Here is a 26159-nt window from a genome sequence, read left to right as displayed (position 1 = left end):
CAAGCAAAAGTGAAATAATCGGTTACAGTATTTTGAACATAGGGCTTGCTATCCTCTGCACTTTTCAAAGATGAGCACAGTACGAAGGTCACTACATCCTTGATTAGGGTGACGAACCTCATGTAAACGATTACACGAGGTAGACCCTAAAATGGTTTAAATCCCCACTCAAGCAAGGAAATTATCTAGGCCACCCGTGACCATCTCTCAGCTCTACCTCAGAGGGTTGTTGTAGGGATAAAATGGGAAGGGGGAGATCATAGCCCTGAGGTCTCTGGAGGAAGAAAAATCAAAATACAAAATTGCCTTTCGATGAGGCCAAAGGTCCAAAAGCCACCACACTGAATTGAACAACTTCAGCCAGTGGCCTTTGCAAGCAACAAAGTGCAAATTGCCTTGAAGGGAAAAGTATTTTCAACCTTAAGAGCCCATGGGCAAAGTATTAGTAAATGTGACTTCCTTTTACAATGGAAACCAGCCTTTTTAAAAAGCAAACCTGGTTGAAACAGTTACAGGTCACACTGAACCATCTGAAAGGAAAAGCAGGACTTAAAGTAGTCCTACAACAGAGGTGCATTTGAGCATGTGCAGAGTACTCAAACCTTTATTAAAGTGTGATGAAAATTCCAACTTAGGCATGTTGAGCAAGCAGTGATACTATCTTCCCTGTACCACATGGATATTAATAGAACCTGCCATTTCTCCCTCACCCCCCAGTAATATGTTAACTTCCCACATGATCTACCTTGCTTTCCTAGTTACTGCAGACACCCAAACAATTATCATCCCAGATTTTGTGCTCATAAAACTGTCCCACAAGTTTAAACCATGAGAGCTGGGATGTAAAATAACCATTTTTAAATTGTATCTTCCCCGGTTGCTGCAAAATGCTATTTTGTGTCACCTGCAAAATGATGTGCACACCAATCTTTTACAATTTAATGCCCCCAGATGTTTTTTTAAAAAAACTACAATCAGCCCCAACTAAATTCAGGCAGATCCACACAATATATTTAAACATCCAACACACATTTAAATCATGACATACCCCAAAGAATCATGGGAACTGGTTCCTCTCATCAGAGTTGCAAGTTCCCAGCACACTTAAAACTACAATTCCCAAGATTCTTTGGGGGAAGTCATGTTGCTTTAAATGTACGGTGTGAATCTACCCACAGCTAATGGTCACAGATTATGGGAGTCGTAATCTAAAACATCTGGTATGCACCAGCTTGGACACTACTGGCATAGATTATATCCATATTCCATCTGTTAAAATGCTAAATCGGAAGGCGATGCTTCCACCTGAATGATAAGGAACCTCAGTTTGCATTGGTCTTTGAGCTTTTTTTATTGGGGGAGGGAAAACAAATGAGCCAAAAGCATTAAATGACAACACCTAAGAAGTCAGCGCAGCGACGGAAAGATGTTGAGTCAAGCGAATGATTATTTATTCTAAAAAGGGAAGTTTTTCAACCTACATATGCCAGAATTGTTAAGGAAAGAAAGTTACAGATGTAAACAACCACACAGTTACATGTTCAATGGCAAAACCCTTTTTTTCTTTTACTGGCCACTTAAACGTTTTACAGTTTGTAAAAACATTTACAGCCTCTGTTTTGCTCGAGCTTTCCATCTACAGCAACTAAGACATACAATCATGAAAAACACTAACAGATTTTAAACAGGCTGAATTTTTTTCCAATTTTTTTTTAGTTTTTACCATTTAATTTTTTTCCTTTCCTTTTTTTTTACAAAAATGTGCAGAAAAAAAAGAAGACATCTACTAAAGTTGCTAAGATCTCTCGGTCTGATGGTCTAGGATGCGGCAGTTTTATTCATTCCCCCAACACGCACACAGAAAGACAAGGGAGTCTTTCTTTTTAAATCCCATTTTAAAACGGCTTGTAGCTCCAAAAAGCTATTCCATTTAACAGCAACTGCAACTTCTCAAAAGGTTCTGAAGCTTAACTGGGCCTCAGCACCTGTCCCACCTTAGTCCTGTGATTCCCCCCCAAGAGAGGCGTGACCGAGGACCTTCTCACTTTCATGAAGGTCGCTGGCACTCCATATGCTGGTAATGACGCCCAAAACCACCTTTCCATAGCATCAAACTATCACGCTCCCATGCGAGTGTTCAGCTATTGAACTTATTTGCGCGCACGCTCTCTCACACACACTCACACAACCCCTTCTTCCCCAGAAGAATATTTTCTAGTGGCCTGAAGCATTTAAAATACCAATTAACTTTTGTTATAAAAACAGTTGTCACACAACCACACATTCTGAATACACACATGCACGGAGATAGAAGAATCCTGCTTCTCTCTAACTCCTATGTTTTGAAAAAAGGGCAAGAGAGCTAGGAGATAGCTGCTGCCCTCCCCCTCCATGCTCCCCCACCCACATCAGCCTCTTTTTCTAATGACTTGGTAGGCTGCCCCCCAAAAAACTCTTTTTTGTCTGGCTGGGATGCAGGAATGAGTATTCTTTATGGGGATGGAGACGAGAGCTGCTTGCAAAGGCTGACAAGACCATTTTTGTGTATCCTTTTAAAAAATTAAACTCGTTTTAAAAAAAGAAAAAAAATTAAAAGTTTGAATTTCAAACAGTGAATCACAAGGAAGATAGGCAAATTTTCAATCCCTGTGTCTGCGAATCAGACATAATTTAGTTAAGCCAGAGACAGGTGGGACCAAGAAATTTAGGGGGAAATTATGCAATTCATGTCTTAAGGAGGAAGAGCATCCTGTTGTAAGAAAGCCCCGTTTCTCTGGAAGAAAGCTTAGGAGGAAGCAAAATTACTGTTTAGTAGGATGGGGAACGGATCTGCCTGAAATACACACAAATCTCCCGCCCCCCAAAAAGAACACCAGCCACTAAACCTGCACAGGATAAAATTTTCTTCCATCTGCACAGCTGGACAAACTCTGAAAAAGATGCTTAAAAAGTATAGCTGGGGGAAGCATTTTAGCTAGGCACACCAGTTTAAAAAACCCCACAGAGGAAGCATTTCAACAGAAGCCTCTAGGATCTGAAAATAATCAAGCTTCACTGAAGGGCCAGGATCAAGAAGCCAACATTTTTTTTTCCAAGTTAAGGGACATGCGCACACATCTCTTGCCCCTCCCACCCCACAAGCACAGACCCTCTCCTCCCAATGTTCCTATATACACAGAGGCTACCAGTTTATCAAAACCACAAGGACAGAATGATTTGTGCCCCACCCCCACTCTGCACTGACTGTATAAAAGCAGTTGGTATTTGCAGCACTAAGCTCCTCAAAAGGTGACAGTTACATGCTTGCACAGTTTTGCTTATATACACATTTTAGGTGCTAAAAATGAGAAGATCCTGCGGAAACCCTGAGAATGATCCTTCCACTCCACTTAAGGGGGGGAAAAGAAAAAGAAAAAAGAGGACAGAGACTATATAGAGACGACAAAGGAGGGCCAACGAAGCCTTGCGCAGAAAGGAAGGAGGGTGCAGGAAGGGCACCTGAGGCAAGTCTGCTTTGGCCAGGGAAGAACTGGTGAACTTGGTAAATTCAAGTTCCAGCACTTTCTTCCATCAGATGTTTTGCAAACATTTTACTAAGATTTTGAGGTGAGATGCCTGGAGAAAATGGGAAGCAGCTCCAAAGAAGCCTCTGGCCTGGGATACACAAGGTCAAAACAGGCCTCCTGGCAATTCACTGTCTGAAAATATCGGCCAAACTCTGAAAGGGAGGGACAAAGGAACACCGTGAAGGCCCTCCCCCCTGCCCTGGAAAAAGCAGAGTGGTGAATGACGACGCTAAGGAAGTGTTGTTTGCTGCATGAGTTAGGAGAAGCCAAAAGATGTATCCCTGCCACCCTCCCCTCCAATAGCCATCCATTTATCCCTGCATGCCCTCATTTGTGCCTCCCCCTCACCTTGCAAGCCCTGCCCCTCCCTTCCCATCCAGCTGCCAGGCCAGCTGCTCTATGATGTCACATTTTCCTGCCCAATCATAGGCAGCGCTAAGTGCTGCTCTCCTCTTTTGCGCAAACAATTTTGATTACAAATGTCTAAACTAGGTTTGAAATGTTTTTTTCCTTTTTTTATAGAATAAGACAATATTCTTTTCAACAAACTTTAAAAAAAATTTACAATTTCTTTTTTTTTTAACCACTTCCCCTCCCACCCCCTCAACCCTGCTGCCACTCTCCCCAACAGCCTCCTCTTCAGTTATGTTGTGTCTTGGGAAGTGATGGACAGCCCCCCCCAATAGAGCCTTGCTGCTTGGCTGAAGGGTGAAGATGGTGGGGTTTCACCGGTACCCCTGATATCCTCCTCCTCCTCCTCCTCCTCCTCCTCCTCCTCCATAGTAGTTCCTGTAGTATCGGTCTCTGTCTTGGTAGTAGTTCTGCCACTAAGGAAAGGACAATGAAAGCTGCTGTTATGCAGTTAGCAGAGTACATATGTGCTCAAAACCAGATGGTCTCCATTCTCCTACTAAAGAAGGGATGAATGCCATACATGTCGTTTACACACTGATCTGTATCTGGGGTGGGATACATCAAACTGGCGCCCTCCAGGTGTTTTGGACTGCTAGCTCCCATCACCTGGAGGGCACCAAATCGGGGGAAGGCTGGAAGAAACAAATGATGGATAAAGATCGGATAAAGAATCCTATTTTAGAGGGCAGCGGGAAAGCTGAAGTATTTTGAACAATGCCATATTGTCACTATGCAGCAGAGGCAATATAACAACTCTTGAGGTCCCTGGCTCTCAACATTCATCTGCACCCACTTCTCACCTCCCAACACCCCCTTCTTTACTCCAATCCAAAGCAAAGTTGTTGTTTTTTAAAAGAAAACCTAGAAACTAGACTGCTTGCACCCACAGCTTTTGTAGTTTGGAATGCCTGTCTGCCGGTCATGTACGCATGAACAGGGATTGCCTTTGGACACCAAAGCTATACTACAGATGACAGCTCCAGCAGGGGTTGTCCCCAGGGATGGCTACAACCAAGTCCAAAATCAGTATTCTGAAAGCAAGGCTTGGAGCCTCTTACCTCTCGATTGTAGTCCCTGTAGTAGTCTCTGTATCTGTTGTATTCATAATCACGGCCATAGAACCGGTTGTAGTCTCCCCTGTATCTGTCGTAGAAGTTACGATAACCCTGTAGATTAAAGCAGCAGATTAGACTCAGGGAGGTGTGTGTCATCCATGCCCATTATGGCATGATCTGCTAGGACTGAAACCATTATCCCTGTTTTTTCCTCTTAAATGGGCTAAGTCACTTTCCCTACAGCAGGAGTGGGGAACCTTTGGCCCTTCAGATGTTACTGAACTTCCCATCAGCCGCAGCAAACATGGCCAACAACCAAGTCATTCAGCAACATCTGGAGGGCTCAAGTTCTCCCACACCTGCCCTATACCCTTGAAGCCGCAATGCTTGGTTCTTTTCAAATTGCTTTTAATTTATTTATTTATTTATTAAATTTATATACCGCCCGACTAGCAATAGCTCTCTGGGCGGTGAACATAAAATAGCATAAAAATACAATGAATAACAAAATAATACTAAAATACAATCATCAATCCAATACAATAAACATTTTAAAAAGTAAATCAGTGTAACTTAAAATGCTTCAGAGAATAGGAAGGTTTTGACCTGGCGCCGGAAGGAGAGCAGAGTCGGCGCCAGGCGTACTTCCTCGGGGAGACTGTTCCATAGTTCGGGGGCCACCACTGAGAAGACCAGAGCATGTACCGATGTAAGGTCCTCTTTACTCAAATAGGGACGTAGCTGGGCTACCAACCGAAGTTGGTAAAACGCATTCCTAACCACCGAGGCTACTTGAGCCTCAAGTGAGAGGGAAGAGTCTAAAAAGACTCCCAGACTACGAACCCGGTCCTTTAGGGGGAGTGTAACCCCATCCAGGACAGGGTATATATCCACCATCCGATCAGAGAACCCGTCCACCAACAGCATCTCAGTCTTGTCTGGATTGAGCTTCAGTTTGTTAACTCTCATCCAGTCCATTGTCGCGGCCAGGCAACGGTTCAGCAAATCGACAGCCTCACCTGAAGAAGATGAAAAGGAGAAGTAGAGCTGCGTGTCATCAGCATACTGATGACAACACACTCCAAAACTCCTGATGACCTCTCCCAACGGCTTCATGTAGATATTAAAAAGCAGGGGGGACAAAACTGACCCCTGCGGGACCCCATATTGGAGAGCCCGCGGTGTCGAGCAATGTTCCTCAAGCACTACCTTCTGGAGACGACCTGCCAAGTAGGAGCGGAACCACTGCCAAGCAGTACCTCCAACTCCCAACTCCGCGAGCCTCCCCAGAAGGATACCATGGTCGATGGTATCAAAAGCCGCTGAGAGATCAAGGAGAATCAACAGAGTTACACTCCCCGTCTTTCTCCCGACAAAGGTCATCGTACAGGGCGACCAAGGCTGTCTCAGTGCCAAAACCGGGCCTAAAACCCGATTGAAATGGATCTAGATAATCAGTTTCATCCAATAGCGCCTGGAGCTGGCCAGCAACCACCCGTTCCAAGACCTTGCCCAGGAATGGAACATTCGCCACTGGCCTGTAGCTGTTAAAATTGTCTGGGTCCAAGGAAGGCTTTTTCAGGAGTGGTCTCACCACTGCCTCTTTCAGACAGCCCGGGACCACTCCCTCTCGTAAAGAGGAATTTATCACTTCCTTGGCCCAGCTACCTGTTCCATTCCTGCTAGTTTTTATCAGCCAGGAGGGGCAAGGATCCAGTACCGAAGTGGTTGCACGTACCTGTCCAAGCACCTTGTCCACGTCCTCGAGTTGAACCAACTGAAGCTCATCCAACAAAACAGGACAAGACTGTGCTCCGGACATCTCACTAGGATCTACTGCTATAACTTGAGAGTCTAGGTCCTGGCGGATACATGAGATCTTATTCTGGAAGTGATCGGCAAACTGATTACAGCGGGCCTCCGATGATTCCACGACTGGCTAATCCTTTGGGCCTCCAGGAGTTGCTGGACTCCCAACTCCCGCCCTCCCCGATGACTGGCCATGCTGGCTAGGGCTGATGGCAATTCTGAGTTCAACAACACCCAGAGAACCAAAGTTTAGCCCTCCCTTGCTTTAGACGGTATCTGAAATAGTCTGTTGAATCTAAAGCACCAGACACTTCTTGACATTTCATAATACAAAAGGTGGGGAGAGCCCCAGTTACATCTGCCTGCTTACAACCCAAGTTAAAGTATCCAACTTGGGAAACGACAAGCTAGTGGGACATACTTACCCCTCTGTTTCCAGGCTGTCCCCAGTATTGCTGCTGCTGCTGCTGCTGTCCATAAGCCCGATTGTTGTAGCCTCCTCGGCGCTGGCCACCAACTGAGGGAGGAAAACATGCAATAAAACAAAGAGGTGTCAGGCAAGAGAATCCCAAGAAGGAAACATTGAGAAGAGCTACTGCAGTCACGCTGCTTGCCCTTTTTTTGTGGAGAAGCAACACATCTTTAAAGCGCAGGAGAAACCAGCGACTTGCGCTACGAGGGGGGGAGGGTTGCAGGGAGCTCAGCCACATTCACTTTTCTAGGAAGCATGGACCAAGGATGCAAGAGAACGTGTGCCACTTACAAACACGTGAGGATCAGCAAAAGCTTTATACTGCAGACTGGTGGCCAACCAAACCTCAGCCTCTTTCCTAAATCCACAACTTGGGGGGGGGGAGAGAAGATTATCTTGGGATAGGGTCAACTTATATGGCCCATCTGGCTAGTTGTGCCTACTTCTCCACAAACACCGTTCCCACCGTTCCCCCATGCCACCTCCTCCCAAACCCTCTACCCGAAAGGATCCCAATCCCCACCTCCCCATGCTTCCCCCCACTTCCCCCCGAGCATTAAGCTACTCACACAGCAGCCCGGGAGGGTGCTGCATACTTGGATGCCTGGGCTGAGCTGCCAAAAAGAAAAAAAATTGCTCTCAGTGAGAGTTTTAAGGTCTCGAGCCTCCCCCCACCCCCACGACTACAAGGATTGCCTGCTCTACCTTGGAAACCACAGCTGTAATGGGCTTGAGCAGAAGCTATGGCGAAGCAGTGGAAGCACATAGCACAGGGTGGGTAGCAGGACTGTCAAAGTCTTTGTGTGTGTGTGTGTGTGTGTTCGTTCCAGCTGGTATAGAGCCAAGGTAAAGGCAGAGAGGAAATGGGCAGGTGGATCCCGGAACGCGGCCACACAACCAGACAGAGGGTGTAATTCAATATGAATCATTCTTGACCAAGAGAAAAAGGAATTTTGGGAAGTGTTTCAAAAGTGCTGGTGGCTACCTAACCCAAACAAGAAGCCTTGCCTCCAGCTCCCTCCCCATAGATGTTTTTTCCAGACTGGTGGTCACCTTTGGCTTTTAAAAGGAAAAGGCGTAATAATTCACACATGATGAATAAATGGAGGGAGCAGCAGCCCCAGGCCCTGGCTCCAGGGAGTGGGAACAAGGACAATAATCGGGGTGGCTGGGAATTGCCCAAGAATGAGACAGGAAGTACATGAGGGGGGAAGAAACGAAGGCTTAGGAGAGGGGGTTGGATGGGGGAATGTGTGGCCCTTTGGATGTTATTGGGACTCTCAAATCCCCATCAGTCACAACCAGCATATAAGACACCCCTTATCAAACCAGTTTGATAAGATGTCCACTGAATAGCCAAGCAAAAGAAGCTCCATGAGTTGGCCAGAATGTGAAACGTGAGACCCATCAAGCCCGCAGTGTTAGGAGGGTGGGGGGGTGCCTTAATGGATTACACAACTTCAACAAAAGCCACTGGACTGGCACAGCTAAGCCCGCTAAGCATGCAAAAAGTTCTCCTTCATAGTGGCAAGTTCTCACAGATCACCCCAAGCTCCAAAGGGAAAATACTCCATACAAAGGGAGGAAGTTAAACCCACATGAAGACAAGAATGGACACTGAATGAAGACCAGGGCAGCCATTTAAATGAGAGGGAAGCAAGCGTTGCTCTCCGAGGGGCACGGGTTTCCTTTGGGGTCTGGGGGACAGGAAGCCCATAGCTGTCCTCAGCAAAAGACGACTGAAGTTGATCAGCCCTGGCCACTCGCAAACCCTCACCATATCCCTGGCCGCGGTTGCGGTTCTGGCGGTTGCGCTTGTTGCGGTTGTTACGCCGGTTCGTCCGCTTCTCAGAGGGTGGGAGCAGTTTCCTGGCCTCTTCCTTGTATTTGGTGACGATGGGCTGGGCCTCCTCCTTTGCAAGCTCTTGGTACAGGACTTCATCTATGAAATCACACTTCTCCGGAAGAGAGAAGTTGGCTGCAATCACATGGAAAGAGGGGAGGCATGCAGAAACGTTAAAGCTAAGCTCTTTTCAGCAGCAGGAAAAAAATCTGCAGCACGCCCCTGCCTACCACCACTTCACCCATGCTCCCTCTGTAGAGTCTACCTTTCATTTCCAGCATCACTGACTCAGGCACCTCTTCCCCTTCAGCTTCCTCCCGCTGCTCCAGCCTATCCTCCCAGTCTTCTTCAGCGGGGACCAACACGATCACCTTGCGCATGAACCCCTTGAAAGGGAGCAGCTTCCGCCGTTGGCCAGAATTGTACACGTTACACTGAAAGGGGAGGAAAGAGAAGGGCTTCAGAGGTGGCAAGAACACGCCCTCCTAGCCACAGCCAAAAGCCAACGAGAGCAGATCCCCTGGGACCACAGGGGAGCAGAATGAAAATGCACCAGGTTTATGCTAATTAACATTCATTAGGCTCCTAGCGGTCAACCTGCCTCACCCTTCTGGTGTGGCGGGGGTGGGAGGGGAAGGAGAAATACTTCTGACCATCCAACTGCCTTATAAACCTAGATTATGACTGAATTGTTATTTGTGGCTTTAAAAAAAATTACTCAAATCCATGAAAAGAAGACAGGTTGTAGCTGCAGATATCAGCCACTGATATGAAGACAGAACGTAAGAATGTTAAGAAGGGCCCTGCTGGTTTGTACCAGTGACCTACCTAGTGCAGCGTCCCGTTTCCCACAGTGGCCAAATTAGATGCCTCTTGGAAAGCCCGTAAAGAAGACATGAGTAACAGCCCTCTCCTCCTGCTGTTCCCCAGCAACTGCTACTCAGAGGAATGTGCCTCTAGATCAAGAGGTAGCATTTAGCCACCCTCTGTGAATTTATCCAGCCCTGTTTTTTTTAAAGCCATGATAGTTACATAGAATGTTCACAGTCTGCTTGTGAACAGCAGCTGCAGAGGACAAACAAAAGAGGAAGGGCCACTGCTTTCTTTCCTCACTTGTGGGCTTCATGGAAGCTTCTGTTTGGGCCACTGCGGGAAGGAGGATGCTGGACTAGAGTGGCCACTGGCCTGATCCAGCACAGCTTCTTTTATGCTCATTTAATCCAGTACTTTGTCCCAAGAAGTCCCTGGCTAGATGCTCCCAAGGAAGCTCACAAGCAGGGAGTGTGATGGGGAAGGGCTGCAGCTCAGTGGCAGAGCATCTGCCTTACATGCCAAAGGTCCCAGGTTCGATCCCCACCATTTCCAGGTAGGACTCTGAGAGACTCCCGTCCGAAACCCTCAAGAGTTGCTGCCAGTCAGCGCAGACAGCTAGATGGATCCATAGATCTGACTCAGTATAAGGCAGCTTCCTGTGTTCCTATGTATCGTATGAGAGCAGTTGCTCATTGGTCCCCAGCATCTGGTAACTGAATATATACAGTTCCAGCTATCACTGCAAACAACTGCTGACAAGATCCTTCTATGAATTTGCCTAATCTTTTGTTTTTTTTAAAGTGATGGAAGTTAATGGCATTTCCCACATGGTTTGCAATTTCCCTGGGCCAAGGCAGATCTTTGTCTACTGCTGGTCAACTCCCTTGGTTGACCCAGGGTTCAAGTATAATGAAAGATTAATTAGGCTCTTCCCCCTGCTCAAAACGTTATCCTGCCTTATCCTGAGTCAGACCATTGGCCCATCTAGCTCAGTATTGTCTACACTGACTGGCAGCAATGGCTCTCTAGGGTTCCATACTGGGGTCTCTCCCAACCCTCCCTGGAGATGCCACCGGGGATTGAACCTGGGACCTTCTGCATCCAAGGCAGATGCTCTACCACTAAACTACGGCCCTTCTCTCTTCCACCCCTCCCAGTTTTGTTTTTAGTAAAAACTCCAAACTCAAACCTGCAGTGGGGAATATTTGGCCCTGCAGATGTTGATTGGACTACATCTTCCATTATCCCTGACCACTAGCCACATTGGCCAAGGCTGACGGGAGTTGGGAGTTGAACAAAATCTGGAGGGACCATATTTCCTTACCCCTGTCCTAAGCATATCTTTGATGGGTAATTTTTATTTGTCCCTTTCATTACGTTTCTTCAGTTCTGACACCACCTGCTGGATATCCCCACCAACACATAGCTGATGTATACTAAGTGTTCTTCTCCAACAACAGGTAGAGAGGAACAGGCCCATTAAAATGTTGTGACATTGACCCGGTCATCATAAAACTCTTATTTGTCAACTCTCATGGGGAATGTAAATACTTTAATAGATTTTCTAACTTCATTGCCTACCTCCCCAGAACTACACCCCCCACTTCCCAGCAGTTAAGTAAAAATACCTGATCAAGAATAAAGTTTCTCTTGGTCCTGGGTGCAATCTGGACCAGCTTGCTAACACAACGGGCAGCTTGCTGAAGCAGCTGATCTCGAGCTGCAGTGTCCAGTACCTCTTCAACTTCAGTGCCCTTTGTCTGATAAGAGGAAAAAAATATGAGACAGAAAGAACCAAAGAGAGATTTCACACACACACACAAACCCTCACTCCGCAAGGTACTGCTTTACAGTTAGGAATTCAGAAACTGACATTAAGGACGTTATTCTAAGACAAACCCTGCCTTCTCCAGGGTGTTTCATCCAGTTGACATTCTTGGGTTGCTTATTAGGTTTCTCTTTCTCTCCCCCCCCCAAAAAAAACAGCCTCTCTTGTGTGGAGAAGTGGGCAGAGTTAAAAAAATCCCTGCTGTTGCTTATATGGCTACGCAACGAGGGAACGAAAGAGGAGCGAGTCAAGAGTCGCGGTTTCATCAGTGGTTCCCCCCACCGCGCCTGGCCAGCCAATTCACTCAGACCTCTGGTTCACTCCTTGAAAGCATACAGAGACTGGAAGCTGGGAGTCAGTCAACCAACTGTGTGTCTCCAGTTCTACTTCCATGGCAGTGCAGAACAATAGTCAGAGCAATATCCAGACCAATTCAAAGTGCTGTCATTGATCGTGACTGCCCTAGGTGATCAAGCAGAAAGTTAATGCCTTGACCTTTTGAGCAGGGCTTCTGGAGAATTGACGAGGGAGCAGACTGTTTCTGATCTGACATGAATGTTTTAATGCTGTTGACAGCAATTCTGTGCTGCAATTGTTTTATTATGCCAGTTTTAATTCTAGTTTTCTGTGCTACAAGTATTTGATGTAAATATTGGGCTCTATCTTATGCCAGTCATACTCAGAGTAACCCACTGAATTTCAAGGACATGACTGATTTAGGTCCATTAATTTCAGTGGGTCTACTCTGAGTGTAACTTAGTTAGATACAAACCATTGTAAATAGTCGAGATCATTTTCACTGTTATGTTTAATAGGCGTGCCACTGACAAAATGCTCATCCTGTCTGCTGTTACTAAGTACACAAAGACCTTGAGTCAGATATACTCCCCAAATTGATCTATTATTCATCACCTTCTACACAAGCACGAAGATGAGCAATAAAACCAGCAAAAACCAGTTAAAAACACAAAAAACAGCAGATACATTTTTTAAAAAAAATAACAAGAACAAGAGACCCATTCACCCAAAGCCTGTTGGAACAAAAATGTCTTTAGTTGTTTCCAGAGAGTGCAGACAGTGGGCACCTGCCATATCTCAGCAGGAATGCTGCTCCACAGAATACGGGCAGCCACACTATAAGCCCTGCCCCATGTGACTGTGGCACAGGCTCCAGAGATCTTTGGAACTTGCAGGGGAAGCTCTCTCAGACGGCAGAGACCTAACTGGGTACATAAGGGATAAGGTGGTGTCTCAAGCAACACAGGGCCTTTTATGTTAGTACCAACATCCTAAACTTAGCCTTAGAGGTGTGGCGAGGAGAAATAAAAAGCTAACATATCTCTACAGGATATACCTAGCCAGCCTTGGGAATACCTGTAGAGGCATTTCATGAGACCTCTGACTTCCTACCTTCATTTGGTAGAGAACAGTGTCTGTCCCCAAGATGTTGTAGCGCTTATCTTGATTCTCCTGGGTGTGCTTTTGTGCCCAGTGGGTTTTCCCGCATCCTGGCAGCCCGACCATAAGGAGCACCTGGAATGGAGGTGGAGAAAAGAATAAGCAAGCCTACACATTTAGAAAAGCTAAAGGGGCACTGATGGAAACGGTGCTGTTGGGCTGTGCAAGCCCCCATTAAGACGGCAGCTGCCAGAGCTCCATTAAGACTTTCAGGGATGGTCTGAAATGCCTCGACCCTAAATTTGCTTGGTTTTTTTTTCTTTATGGAGTCGGATAGGCCAAATGCTACAAATATAATTTTGGCCCCCATACCCCTCCCTCATCGACCATCAGGATAGTGATGTAGCAATCTGGGAACATATTCTGTATAGGAAAGGAGGATCCTTCACTTGCAATTAAAATACACAATTTCTTGGCCCTTCCAAGATGACCCCCCCCTTCCTGGGAGATGCTCTGTCCCACACTGATGAAAACACAGGAAGGAGTGGAGAAGAGAGGACTTCTCTATTAGACACATGGACAACCAGTTACACAAAAGCAAGCTGACTGAAGAAGGATGGCAGTATTTTACCCCTGCCCTGCCCACCAGGGAACTAAAGTCACATGCATTTAAAGTATATCTAAAGCGCATGGCTTACACCCCTTCCCTCCCCAGAATTCTGGGACATGTAATTTACGCCTCAGAGCTACAATTCCTGGCATGTTAAACTACAGTTCCCAGGATTCTTCACGGGAAGCCGCCTGCTTTTAATGTATGGTGTGGAAGTGATCTAATTCAACTGGCTTATCTCAGAGGTAAAAGACAGTCTTCACTGCTAGCTCATCCACTAAGGTTGAAAGAGGAAGAAGCAGTATCAGAACACAGTGCTATCAAGGCTCAAGAGAAGGTCCTCCAGCAACTGGAGCAGGGAAGTCTTATTACCTCACACTCCCCAGGGGTTTTCGGCGGCAGGGGAGTGCGTACTCGATCCTCAACGGGGACAGCATAAATGAACACAAAGTCCTCCGGAACTGGGAAAAAAGGTTCTTCCTTCTGGCCAAAGTTCAGCTCCACAACACAGTTTTTGCACAGCACGTGTGGCAGCAAAGCTCTGTCGCCAAGCAATTCCTTGCTGATCTGGAAGGCCACACCCAGGTCCTCCCCATTCTTGGAGAAGGACAGCTCCACCTCTTCACTTTCAAAGTTCTGCAACACAGGACAGGCAAACATGTGACCAGCGAATCCCCGCAGAACAGGTGCGCACTGGTCTCCACACACTGACACATGCTTTCAAAGCCATGTTCTAATGGCCTCCTGAAGACAAAGCAATGGAAGGCAAAGCTGGCACTTTTTTTTTTTGCACTACCTTGGTTTAACACCACAGCTGGTTACAGGGACGTTCTAAGTAAGAAGCATTAAGGCAAACCTCATGATGGCACATGCAGCGCATGGTTGTCCCCTGAATGGTACTGCATCAAGGAAAGGAGCATGAGTTAACTTTGCATTATCAGTTAGACCTTGGCTGAAGAGAACCTTATTTTCCCCTACCCCGGCCTACTCCGAAGATAACGAAGCGGCCCCGTGAGAGCTGGCCCAAGGCCTCGCTCACTGCACTTACAGCAAAGCAACCGATCACATCATTCTCCCCAAAGGGCTGACCAAATTCTTCGAATTGCCCATTTTCAGCCTTCAACCCTCGTCCATCGTAGCCATAAGAAAACTCATCCTCACCTAGAAGAGAGCAACACTTACTATGACTGCACCTTGAGCACTGCGATTTCCCCCAGGCGGCATCAGCTTAGCTGCATGGACACACTTGCTTACCTAGCTGTGAACGAGAGAGATCCACAGACCATCCAACACGAAGCAGCTGGTTCTCTGTGGAGCCTTCCTTCAGTGGGAGGTTTTGTACTACCTAAGACAGATCAAGGGACAGCGCCCATTTGACATATCTCTTAGAAAGAGAGGTCAGTCATTTTCACCTGGGCCAGTTTGAAAAATGAGGCAATGATCTTTATTTAAATATCAACTCAAACAGACCTGCTTTCAAACTGGTCTTCACAGAAAATCCCATTCAAGGCAACTGCTGCAGCACAAAATTCCCTCCCACAACCATGTTTATCTAAACATTTTTTAAAAAATTATAATTCCGTGTTATGTTCTGATGACACCTTTCGACTGTGCCTCTCCACATGTGAGCTATAGCCCTCAGCTGAGCTGCTGCAGCAGTTTCAGGTGCTTCCCAATAAGGGTACTCTCCCCGTTCCATAGTTAAAAGTAATAACTATAGTAGTTACAGCAATATAACTATTATATATTATGGTTTTAATGTTTTAGCTCGGTCGATCTCTGCTTTCCGTTTTAATTGGTTTAGCGCTCTGTATTTTTATTCTTCTCTGGATTGAATCCAACTGATGTTGGAGGGTTGGGGGCCCCTCCAGAACAAATTGGGGGAAAGGGGTTGATGGGGAGAGGGGACCACAGGGACGAAGAGAAGGAATTGCCCAAAACTGCCTCTTTCCCCATTCCGCTGATGGATGTCTGCCCCCACTGGAGTGACACCGACAGGATTCCACTGTCTGTTTTTAAGGGATACATTGTCATCTACTGTTGCATAACCTGTTGCCTTTTACTGTATTTTTATTGTGTTCTACATAGTAAGTCAGCTAGAGAACCTTTGTTATTAGGCAACCTAAAAATGAGCACAACAAAAATAAAAGAGCATCAACAGCTCAAGCCTCAATTCCTTGGCAGATTAAAGTCACCTTTCCCAGATGAACACTTCAGTCGAAACATTTTTGGCATTTTAAAAAGTTACTGTACAGACCCAAATAGCAATAAGTAGTCAAGGAATGGCAACATAACTCCGTTAACTTGGCTGTCAGCAAACTACATAGAAATGAGAACTATGAACTGCACTTCCTTTACTAAAATATCCGTTTGTACACTGAGGGTTGTATCCAACTAAATTTTACTCAGAGGAGATCCGCTGAAATTCATGGTCGTAGGTCTATTAATTTCAATGCGTCTACTCTGAGTATGACTAATGTTGGATACAACCCTAAATGCCCACCTCACACACAAGTGGAGGGGTCCAAGTGCTACGCCAGTGGTCCTCAAACCCATCCACCCCCAACAAACAAACACACACAGACCACTTTAAATCACTGAGAGTCCTGCTGGAGCACTTCGTGATTTTCCCGCCTGTTATAGCAGTTGTCATGCACTGCCCTAGATGCTGTTTAATGGTGTGTTTACAGATGTGCCAGGGACCACCTGGCCGAAGCTTGTGGACAACTGCCAGTTGAGAAACTGATGTGCTACACTCTCCCATTCACAGTGAAGAGCCACTGTGACCTGCAGCCTGTTAGAATGAAGGTACTGCATGCCAATCTAACTAGCTCAGGCCACTCTTGTTGCTGAAACGTGGATGATGCGTTTCCTTAAGGAGACCTCCTCACCTTTGCTTCAAAGCAGACCTTCCCTTGTTTCACTCCGTGTGTGCTTCTGGCCCCTGACCAGAGATTGGGGAACTTCTCAGAGAACAGAGGCTGCCCTCCATAGCGGTCCTTGGTGGCTCTGAAGTGGAGATCAGACGTATCTGGGCAAGAAATGAAAGCAAGGCGTCTTTAAAGTCATGGTGTGTGGATGATGCCTGCCAATGAAAAAATACCTCAAAAAGAGAAATTGGGGATGTGGATGAGCTGCACTCATTAAAACTGCAGAACACTGTGCCACTATCCATCCAGCTAGTACTCAGTGATCAGATTCTGAGGCTTCTTGTAACCCTTTCACCCCAATGCCATCTAAACACCTTACCCCCTTGTTCCCCCACTCTTGCTGAAGTGCCCAAATCCTCTCATGTTAAGTTACAGAAGAGGATTAAAAATGCACACACTGTAGCGGACATTTGAGTTTTTGATTGGAAGTGGCCAAGTACTCCTAAATCTAATGAAAGCTTCTTTAACAAAAAAGGATCTGGAATAGCCAAAACAACCTACAAGGAGGAGTTAACTGGCAAATGTGGGGGGGGAAGCTAAGGGATCCCAAAAAACCTGGAATATTCTTTATATTGGGACAAGGGACCTTTTTATCCTGCATTCCCTTCTGGGGTAATCTATTAAGGAGTCACATGCTGATGGTAGGCTCAACCTGAACCAGCGGGGGCAGGACTCAGGATATGGGAGGAAGACATCACTTCTGCCAGAAGTCTGTACTGATTAACTTCTTTCATGTTTTTATTTAATAACATTTATACACCAATTGATTTTAACAAAAACTCTAAGTGGTTTACAAAAATAAGCCCTCGCAAAGGGGTATTCTACCTCCACCTTCCGTCACTCCTTCTGTTTCAGTTTCTCCCACCTCTGCAGTATATGGCGATGCTTACACATTTGACAATATTCAGAATGAAAAAATGGGATAAAGACTTATGAGAAATGGAATTGTTTCACTGAAATCGATGGACCCAAGTTAGTCATGTCCACCAATTTCAAGGGGTCTACTCATTGAATGTATGATTAAAGTTGGATACAACCCCAGGTCTTTGAAGTTCAATACTGAACTCGACTGTTTATGTTAGCAAACTGTTATAACAGGGATTGCTACCTTACTTTTAATTCTTAAAAAACACACACAACTTTCAACTGCACCTTTACTACAAGCAGTACTGACTTCTTCATATAGGCAGGCGACTGATGCTGCCCTGAAGGAGACCATCCCTGAAATTCAGCTGATGGGCCACAATGACACACACACTTGTCTCGGCAGTTATGTTTACATATGTCATTACACCAATCGCACAGGATACAAAACAGGCACATACATGTGTCCAGGATTACGGTATTTTCATCATCCTCTTCTCTAGGCTCCTCTTCTGGTGGCGGTGGAGACTTGGATCTGTATTGAAACGAAAGGAATAACCATGTTAAAAATGCATCCAACAGAAAACTGGTATGTAAAAATAAAGTGCCACCACCACCACCTTACTGGGTCCTTGTTCAGCTTGGTCTGCTTCCCTGCACAGGGCTGCCTATCTTCAACTTTGCTCTTGTGAGATACATGTATTCTGATCTAGGTCTACAAAAACATATGAGTTGCAATGCAACTTTATTTCTTCCCACCCCAGAATTCGTTCACAGCATTCTCTGTACTCAGCTGGTTTCACACACGGTTCCTGCAATCCAGAAAGAACATAACTGATCCCTAACAGGGAAAAACAGAACATCATGAAGCTGCCTTATACTAAAGACAGACCACTGGGTCTCTCTAGCTCAGAACTACCTACTCTGATTGGCAGCCACTCTCCTACCCAGATGTCCTCTTACCCAAGAGACTTTCAAGTGGAGATGCCATTTAAGGGATTGAATCTGGGACCTTCCTGCATGCAAAACACATGATCTGCCACTGATCTAGAGACTCCAAATCCTTTGTGGGATATTGCCCCAGAATGCAGCAGTGATGCCTTCCAGCCAATATACAGAATTGGAGGAAAGCAGCAGCCGAGCATTGTGAGAAAACACATATGGCAAAGCTACTGAAATAAAAGCTTGTGAGGATGAGATGTCTTCCCAACAGAGAACTAGCAAAAACAATTCAGGTACAGCAGAAGGTACCGTGCAGTGGGCGACCAGCCACTTCCTGGTAGGTAGGGAAACACCTGCTGGTTGCTAGAGTTCTTGCAAAGAAGGCTGGAATGGGCGGACCTTGGTACAGATCCAGCAAGGCATTTCTTACGCTCCTAAGCAAAACTGCATGCTCAGAATCATTTCATACACATTTGTTATGCCTTAACTGTTTAGTGATCCCAAAAATGCGTATTTGCTGTGCAAATTTAGCACCCATCAGTGAAACAGGTTTTTCTTTAAATAAAAAGGACTACGCACAACTGCTTAGCCCTTTCCGAATCCTACTGAACTCTCCCCCCTAAATCATCTGCTCCGATCTTGCTTCCGCCTTGGGCCATGTTCACACACATAAGGCTGGTCCATATAGCACAGCACTATGTGGATGAGCTGGAACGAGCCCAAATAAAGCATCAGGCTTGCACACTCCCTCCTTCCCTCTCCCATGTGACCAGCAGAGTTGGTTTCACTTTTACAGAATCCTGACTTTGCATCATTTTTAACATGACCATTATTGAAACAAACTCTGAACAGTTAAAACAATCCAGTTTCATAACCCCTTTGAAGTTGGCCTATTTTGAAACTTATCAGAGTTTGTTTCAGGTAACCACCCTCAGTTTAAACACAGCACTAAGCCATGGTTCTGGAAAAGTGAAACTAAACTCTGCCAAAGTCCTTCTCTCAGCCATGTGGGAGGGGCATGTGTGTCAACCTAATGCTTTGCCCAGGTTTGTCCTCACATCATTAACTCACCATTTAGTATTATGTGTGAGCTTTGTTGGCAAACTGGCTTGAATTCCCAGACAAAATGACCCACATCTCACCGGCTATTGTGTGCTTCCTCTCGGAACTCGTAATAAGCACGGCCGTGCTCTTCCTTCTCATCCCGTTGTCTTTTCAGTCCGTGGCGTTCTCCATCTGGCCCAGCCTGCTTTGCTTTCTCATCATCTTCATTTGCTGGAAAGAAACAGAGAGACAAAAAGGCAGGTTTTGTTGAAAGCAAATGCACTTGCACATACAAGCCCCTTTTGGCCTCTCCTATCTTGGAATAAAACACATAAGGTGTTTATCGAGGACTCCTAGAGTGGCCCAAATCCCTTGTGACCAACATAAGGGAAATCATTATAAACAGGCCTCACGTCTCCTTTCTCACTCACAGTTACCCATGGATTTTGTGAGACTCCTGGAAGTCAAAGTGACATGCCTCATTTTTCCACTGTGGCCATTTAGCAGGAATCTTAAGTTTTCTGATTTGCTCAAGCCACCAGATCTTTAGCATACTTTTTGTTTTACATCAACATCAATGTGATTTTTACACCAACTGTCTACATGATTTCAGCTGCATTATTCCTAATTCAGAAGGTAGGAACAAAACCTCCACATCTGTTAGACTGACATGGGTGCGTGCAAGTACTACAACTGTGTTTCATACTACAAATCAAACCTAAATATTGAATTCAGATGAAGATGTGACACATCCAAAGCATACATATGGGGATTAAGCAGCGTCTGCCCATGAATAACTTCCTAGTTCTTCATTTTATCGTTAGTGCCACTCAAAGTGACCCACACTGCTACAGTCTTTTCATCAAAAGCAGGGTTTAATGCATTTTCAATCTTTAATGAGATTGAAGGATATGATAAATATCAGTATTATTCCAACATGCTACTTACTTTGTAAAGGAACAGCAGAGAACTAAACACAGACAACTATGACTGTTTACATCTGAATATTCTATTTCAATAATACAACATAACACATCTGTTTTAAAAAGCATCTTTCAATTTGCAACCGTAACTACAATCACAGACAGGTAGCAAAAGAAGTGCCTGCAAACAGCAATAAGCAGCCATGTGACTCAGAATCAGCATGTGGAACTCTTATAGCACAAGCACATGCATGTTTTACTAGGAAGTAAGTCCAACTATATTCAATGAGACTTACTCTCTTGCAAGTGTGTTTAAGATTATAGCCTGAGTTTCTCAAGAACAAAACAAAATCTCTAGAGCAAGCATAACAACCAAAGCTTTCCTTTTAGGATCTATTGTGCAATCTTATCAACTTTACAATATAAAAACCTCACCACACACCATTTGCAGACCAGAAATCAGATGTCGCAAACAAACTTTCACAGGGTTTACCCCTCAAATACACAATGCACATAAGATATCTTTAGTACATTTCAAATTGTTACATCCAGAGAACATGTTTTGAGACCTGCTGCAGGTTATAAACAGAGGAAACAGTTTCTAACCATGCTTGGGTACCAACATTTAAAAAAAAAAACTCATGGAAGGCAGTTTATTCAAGGGAAAAAAATTCCACTCTCAACTTCTAAGCTCTTCAAGGCCCAAAACCATGGCACCACATCACTGCACTTAATAGGTCTGCTTAGGAAACCAATGACTCACAGCAGCAGCAATACAAGCTATGAGCCAGGAAGTTCCAAGTTCAAATCTCACCTTTGCTATGAAGTCTTTTATGAGACCTTATACAAAAGCCATTATTATGTCAGCTTCACACCACCACCACATCCACAACAAAATTGGAATTCCAATGCTCACCTTTTACAGGGCTGTTGTGAGATTACAGAGATGATAATGCATACCTAAGTAACTTCCTTGTGGCACAATATAGAGAAATGGATGAACTGTATAAGCAACCCTCTTTTCTTTCCCATCTATTGTGGAAAACGTATTAATATTTATACATATAGTGTTAAGATTCTCTCTAAAGCATCAGATCTATATTAACAGCAAAACAAAAAACAGGTCTCTACCCACAGGGAACCAACACTTAGGAATTTATTCTAGTACTTCGGTGTTCTCCCAAGTGTTTCACATAATTTATATGTTTATCCTACTCCTCATCTAAGGAGCTAAAGTTGGTGTACACGCTCCCACAATTTTAATCCTACAACGGCCCTGTTAAGTAGGCTAGCTTAGGAGAGTAAACACCTCAGGTCATGCAATTAGCTTCATGGCTGAATGGGGATTCAAATGAAGGACCCCCTAGTCCAGCTCTGACACTCTGGCCACTACCCCCAACACTGTCGCTCATTATCTCAGTATACCAACATATTTACACCAGCCCTGTAAAAGATATTTCAGTATTACACGTACCCATATTATGGGAAGGAGAGAGAGACAGAGACTGGGCAATGAATATATTGGTGTATATATACATTTGTGGCAGAGCCAAGATTTGAACTAGAGTCTTCCTGGCTTACAACAACCTAGCCACTATGATTATTATTTATTTATGCAGAGGCATTAATGTCAACAGCTCTTTACAGAGTATTTTTTGTGGACCACTTATTGCCTACCATTGACTGGGATTCTTGCAAAAAATGCACATATTAATAAGTGATACGAACATCTATTGTGTTTTTAGAGTGTAACAGACAGAAAGAGATGCCCCTGCCCTGAGGAATTTGCAATTTAATATTCAACTTGAGGAAGTTAACAGGAAAAACAAGACGGAGCCAAACATTGACTGGGGTGGGGTAGGGGGAGATGAGTTCAGTGTAGTTATTATATTACAATAACTTATGATTTTTTTAAAAAAACTAGAAAAAGTAGTCCCACAATTTAACAGATTTATTATGGCAGGAACTCTGAGGGACAATAGATTTGTGACATTTTTATTCAGAGGTCAAATGTGTATAAAATTCATACCGACTATTCACAATAGTAGTAGCTGGTGATCACAGCCATTTACTGCAGCTGAGAATTTACCTGTTAGTCCACAACGAACCTGTCAGCGTAAAGTGTTCCAGAAGACTTTTCTTTTTGTTCCACAACTACCACCAAGTTATCTGTCAGCCCATTATAAATCTGCTAGACTTTAAAGGTGCCACAATACTCATTTTTTGCTTTCGCTGTTAACAGGCTAACAGCTGAACCCCCGTCCATGCTTACCCAAAAGTAAATCCCACCGTGTTAGTTGGGGGACTTACTTCTGGGTAAAGCGCAAACAAGAATACAACTTAGCCCAAATCCTATACATATTTACTTAGAAGCAAGCCCCACTAGTTTCAAGGGGGCTTACTCACCACTAAGGCTGCAATCCTGCGCATCCCATCCCTACGCACTCTGACTTGTAAGCAAGCACTATAAATCCAACACCAGTTAAGTGCAAATAAAAATGCACAAACAGGGCTGAGCCACAGCTACCCTTTCTGCGTGTCTCACGACAATGAGGATAAGAATGACAACAAAGAGCTAACAAATAATAGCAGCATTAGTAGTAACAACATAAAGAACAGTTAACTATGATGACAGAGGAGCACATATACTAACCATCAAACAACATGTAGGTAGCAATACCAATATATAGAAGATAACATTAAACACAGGGTGGCATCCAACCTTAGTCATACTCAGAGTAGGCCCACTGAAATTAACAGACATGACTAAGGCCCACTAATTTCAATGTGCCTACACTGAATAGAGTTCGGCTGGATACAACCTAGAGATAATAACAGCGTACAAGTAACAGTAATAATAATGATTACCCTGATGAGAAAAGGCAACAACAACAACAACTTTCTTAAAAAAAAAAAAACAGGGCTGTACCTGAATACCACATTATCTGGAGCAGCCACGTTAGTCACCCCTGGGAGCAGACCCGTGCCCTTGTGTAACTTTCTATGTCCATTGCTCCCAACGGGTCTCCTCCGAGGTGCGGCTCAGCCGGCGGCCAGCCAATGGCAACCGCGGGCTTTTCGGGTGGCTGCCCCCAATGCTCAAGAGTAGGCCCGCGGAAACCAACCAGCGCGAATACGCGAGGCTCCTTGTTTTTCAACGGGGCGACTCTGGAGCAGGGCTCAGCCGCACACAACCTCCCCCAGCCCAGCCCGCCGCTTCGGGTCAGACGGAACCCGCTTGCTAATAGCACATATTGTTAGCGGGGAGGGTGCTGGAGCTTAAGGACCGTTACCTCCCCCCCCCGCGCACGCAGACGGCGCGTCGCCCGCCTCACCCTCCTGCTCGCCGCCCTGCTTGGCCTCAGCGCCGCCAGCCGCTTCCTCGCCGCCGCCGCCTCCTTCCTCCTCCGAAGGCCGCTGAGCGCCGTTGACTCCGCCGCCTGGCTGAGGCTGCTGGGCCTGGCCTTCGCCTTGCTCGCCGGCCTGCTGAGGCTGCTGGGCCTGGCTGCCGCCTGCAGCCGCCGCCTCTCGCTGCTGCTCCTCCTCGTCGGCCAGCAGCGCTTCCTCGTCCTCCTCCTCCTCCTCCTCTTCTTCTTCGTCCTCGTCCTCCTCGTTGTTTTCGCCGCCGCCGCCGCCTCCCAAGCGGGCCCTGCTGAGACTCTGCCCGGCGGCCGCCGCCGCAGCTCCCGGCTCCGTCCCGGCCTCCTCAGGCCCGGCGGCCAACATCTCGGCGTCCAAGGCCTCCTGGAGCCGCTGGGCCAGCTCCAGTTTCAAGCCGCGCGAATCCAGGCCTCGCCGCCCGAGCTCGGCCCGCAGCTCCGTCACCTTCAGCCGCTTCACGTCCATGGCGCGCGCGCTCCGCGGATGAGGGGGGCAGAGGGGGGAGGAGGGAGGGGGGAGAAGAGGAGTTAATCGGACGAAAGGCGCTCTGGCGGGACTGCGCCTGCGCGGTACTCTCGCACGCTCTTTTTCTCTCTCTCTCTGTCTTCCTCCTCCCGACTCTCAACTCCCCTCAGCGGAGGGCCTACACCCCTGCAGTCCAAGCCCCGCGCTCCCGCGCCTGCGCCGTGAAACAGTACTCCCACCGCCGCTACCACAGCAGCTCTACAACCGCTAACGCGCAAGCGCAGTCTCGCGGGGGCGGCTGCTGCGCAGGCGCGGTGGCATAACAAGCCCGTTGAGGAGGGAGAGCGGCGAGAGGCAGGCGCCGTCGTAAGGGCGCATGCGCTTGCTCTCTCTTCTTTTCCCCTTCTGCATGCCAACCAAAAAAAAAGGTTCTTTTTTAGCCTGCGTGGCCTCGGTTAAATTTTTTGTTTGTTTGATTAATCAGACGATTTTCCGCCCCTTTCTTTGTACTGCGCGTGCGTTCTCCGCTTTCTCGCGTTGCGGCCTACGTGCGCAGTGGTAGATTTTAGGCGGGCTGCTAACGCCCGATGGGGCGGGTGTGTTACAAGAGAGGAGAATTATTTTTTTCTGATTGGCTGAAACTCACCAATTAGAACAAAGAGGTCGCAAAGCTACTCTGCCTATAAACAGACAAAGCTGATTTTTAATTGGGTGGTTTCCCACGAATCGTTTTATCCCCTTTTCTCCTTTTTACCTCAAATTGAGGGCGCCGCCATCTTGCCCGTAAAACCTTCACAGCCAGGAGAGAACAATTGTTTTTCGAGTTACCCCGTTAACAGCGACTCTTTTTATGTTTTCAAGCGTTGCATAACCGGCAGAAACTCGATAGGTGCAGCTTTGCCAGTCGCTCTATCTGTGTCATTGGGGGAGACCACCAGTTGAATTACCACCTGTGTAACAGCTATTAAAGGCGCAGAGCCTCTGTACTCATTCAATGTATTCATTGCGGCATTTGTACTCCACCTTTCCGTATGTGATGTCCAAAGTACATCCAAATACATACAAAAGGGGATGTTCCCTACTTTTTTCTCATTTCATCCATCAAGCTTTGCTTCTTTATTTCTGAAGGTATATAGCCTGCTTTCTATCACATGTGCTGATTGGCTGGCTCCATGTGCTGGGAATGTACCCATAACACACCACAAACAATATGATGCAAAACACGGTATCTTGGGGTGACAGGATAATCTCTGATCAGAAAAAAGGATTCAGCCCAAACTACAGAGGATGGTGAGAGGATATGCACACACACACACACAATTTCCCTAACTATGTCAACAACAGGAAGTGAGTGTGACTGGCAGCACAATCCTATGCATGATAGCTGCAGGACTGGCGCCAAAGTGCAGCTAGGTCGGGCCCTGGCTGAGGGGCCTGTGAAGGGCCCCACCTTAGGATGTGGGAGTAGCGCTCCCCTTCTGCAATCCTCAGCAGGGTTGACTCCCAACCCTGCCACAGATCGCAGAGACGGAGCTCCCAGGGGCCCCCACCGACCTCCTCCCTTTCTGTGAATGCCCTAAGCGCGCAGCTGCCATCAACCAAGATGAAAGCAGAGGCTTCTCTAAGGAGCTGATGCCCCTACCGCCATCTTGATTTATGGCAGGCATGTGCGTGCACTCAGTGTAGCACACACGTGTGCCATCAACGAAGATGGCGGCGGGGATATCAGCCCCATAGAGAAGCTTCCGCTGCCATCTTGGTTGATGGTAGTGACCTGCACACCCAGCATGCAGGGAATTCAC

General features: G+C 46.2%; 1 protein-coding gene and 1 non-coding gene across 3 annotated transcripts; both read right to left on the bottom strand.

Moving 5' to 3' along the window:
* Positions 1–1332: 1332 nt before the first annotated feature.
* On the bottom strand, positions 1333–24912 carry HNRNPUL2 (heterogeneous nuclear ribonucleoprotein U like 2). Of its 2 annotated transcripts, XM_061605952.1 has the most exons (15): positions 23847–24912; positions 19687–19819; positions 18064–18137; positions 16700–16839; positions 15063–15153; positions 14857–14969; positions 14181–14444; positions 13211–13333; positions 11601–11732; positions 9425–9593; positions 9094–9294; positions 7886–7930; positions 7270–7361; positions 5039–5146; positions 1333–4393 (listed from the first exon to the last, which is right to left on the bottom strand). In XM_061605952.1, exons 1-15 carry the CDS (start codon positions 24355–24357, stop codon positions 4292–4294), a joined length of 2298 nt encoding a protein of 765 aa, XP_061461936.1. In that variant the 5' UTR covers positions 24358–24912; the 3' UTR covers positions 1333–4291. The 2 variants fall into 2 exon arrangements, with proteins under 2 accessions (XP_061461936.1, XP_061461937.1); XM_061605953.1 differs by lacking the exon at positions 7886–7930 and having other exon boundaries at positions 23847–24910.
* On the bottom strand, positions 11037–11107 carry TRNAP-UGG (transfer RNA proline (anticodon UGG)). Its single transcript has one exon. It is a non-coding gene; the product is annotated as a tRNA-Pro (tRNA).
* Positions 24913–26159: the final 1247 nt, after the last annotated feature.

The sequence above is a fragment of the Rhineura floridana genome, chromosome 22, assembly GCF_030035675.1.
Source record: "Rhineura floridana isolate rRhiFlo1 chromosome 22, rRhiFlo1.hap2, whole genome shotgun sequence".
Lineage (NCBI taxonomy): Eukaryota > Metazoa > Chordata > Lepidosauria > Squamata > Rhineuridae > Rhineura > Rhineura floridana.
Note: the sequence above shows the minus strand (reverse complement) of the source record. Positions and strands in the feature narration are given on the sequence as shown.

What these genes read in the sequence shown, in the direction of transcription:
- HNRNPUL2 (XM_061605952.1), bottom strand. Translation starts at nt 24,357, where the DNA reads ATGGACGTGAAGCGGCTGAAGGTGACGGAGCTGCGGGCCGAGCTCGGG. An exon ending in TCTCTCTCGTTCACAGCTAG is followed by an intron (nt 14,970 to 15,062) that starts GTAAGCAAGTGT and finishes GCTCTCTTCTAG; the next exon opens with GTGAGGATGAGTTTTCTTAT. An exon ending in CTGTTCTCTACCAAATGAAG is followed by an intron (nt 11,733 to 13,210) that starts GTAGGAAGTCAG and finishes TCCTCTTATCAG; the next exon opens with ACAAAGGGCACTGAAGTTGA.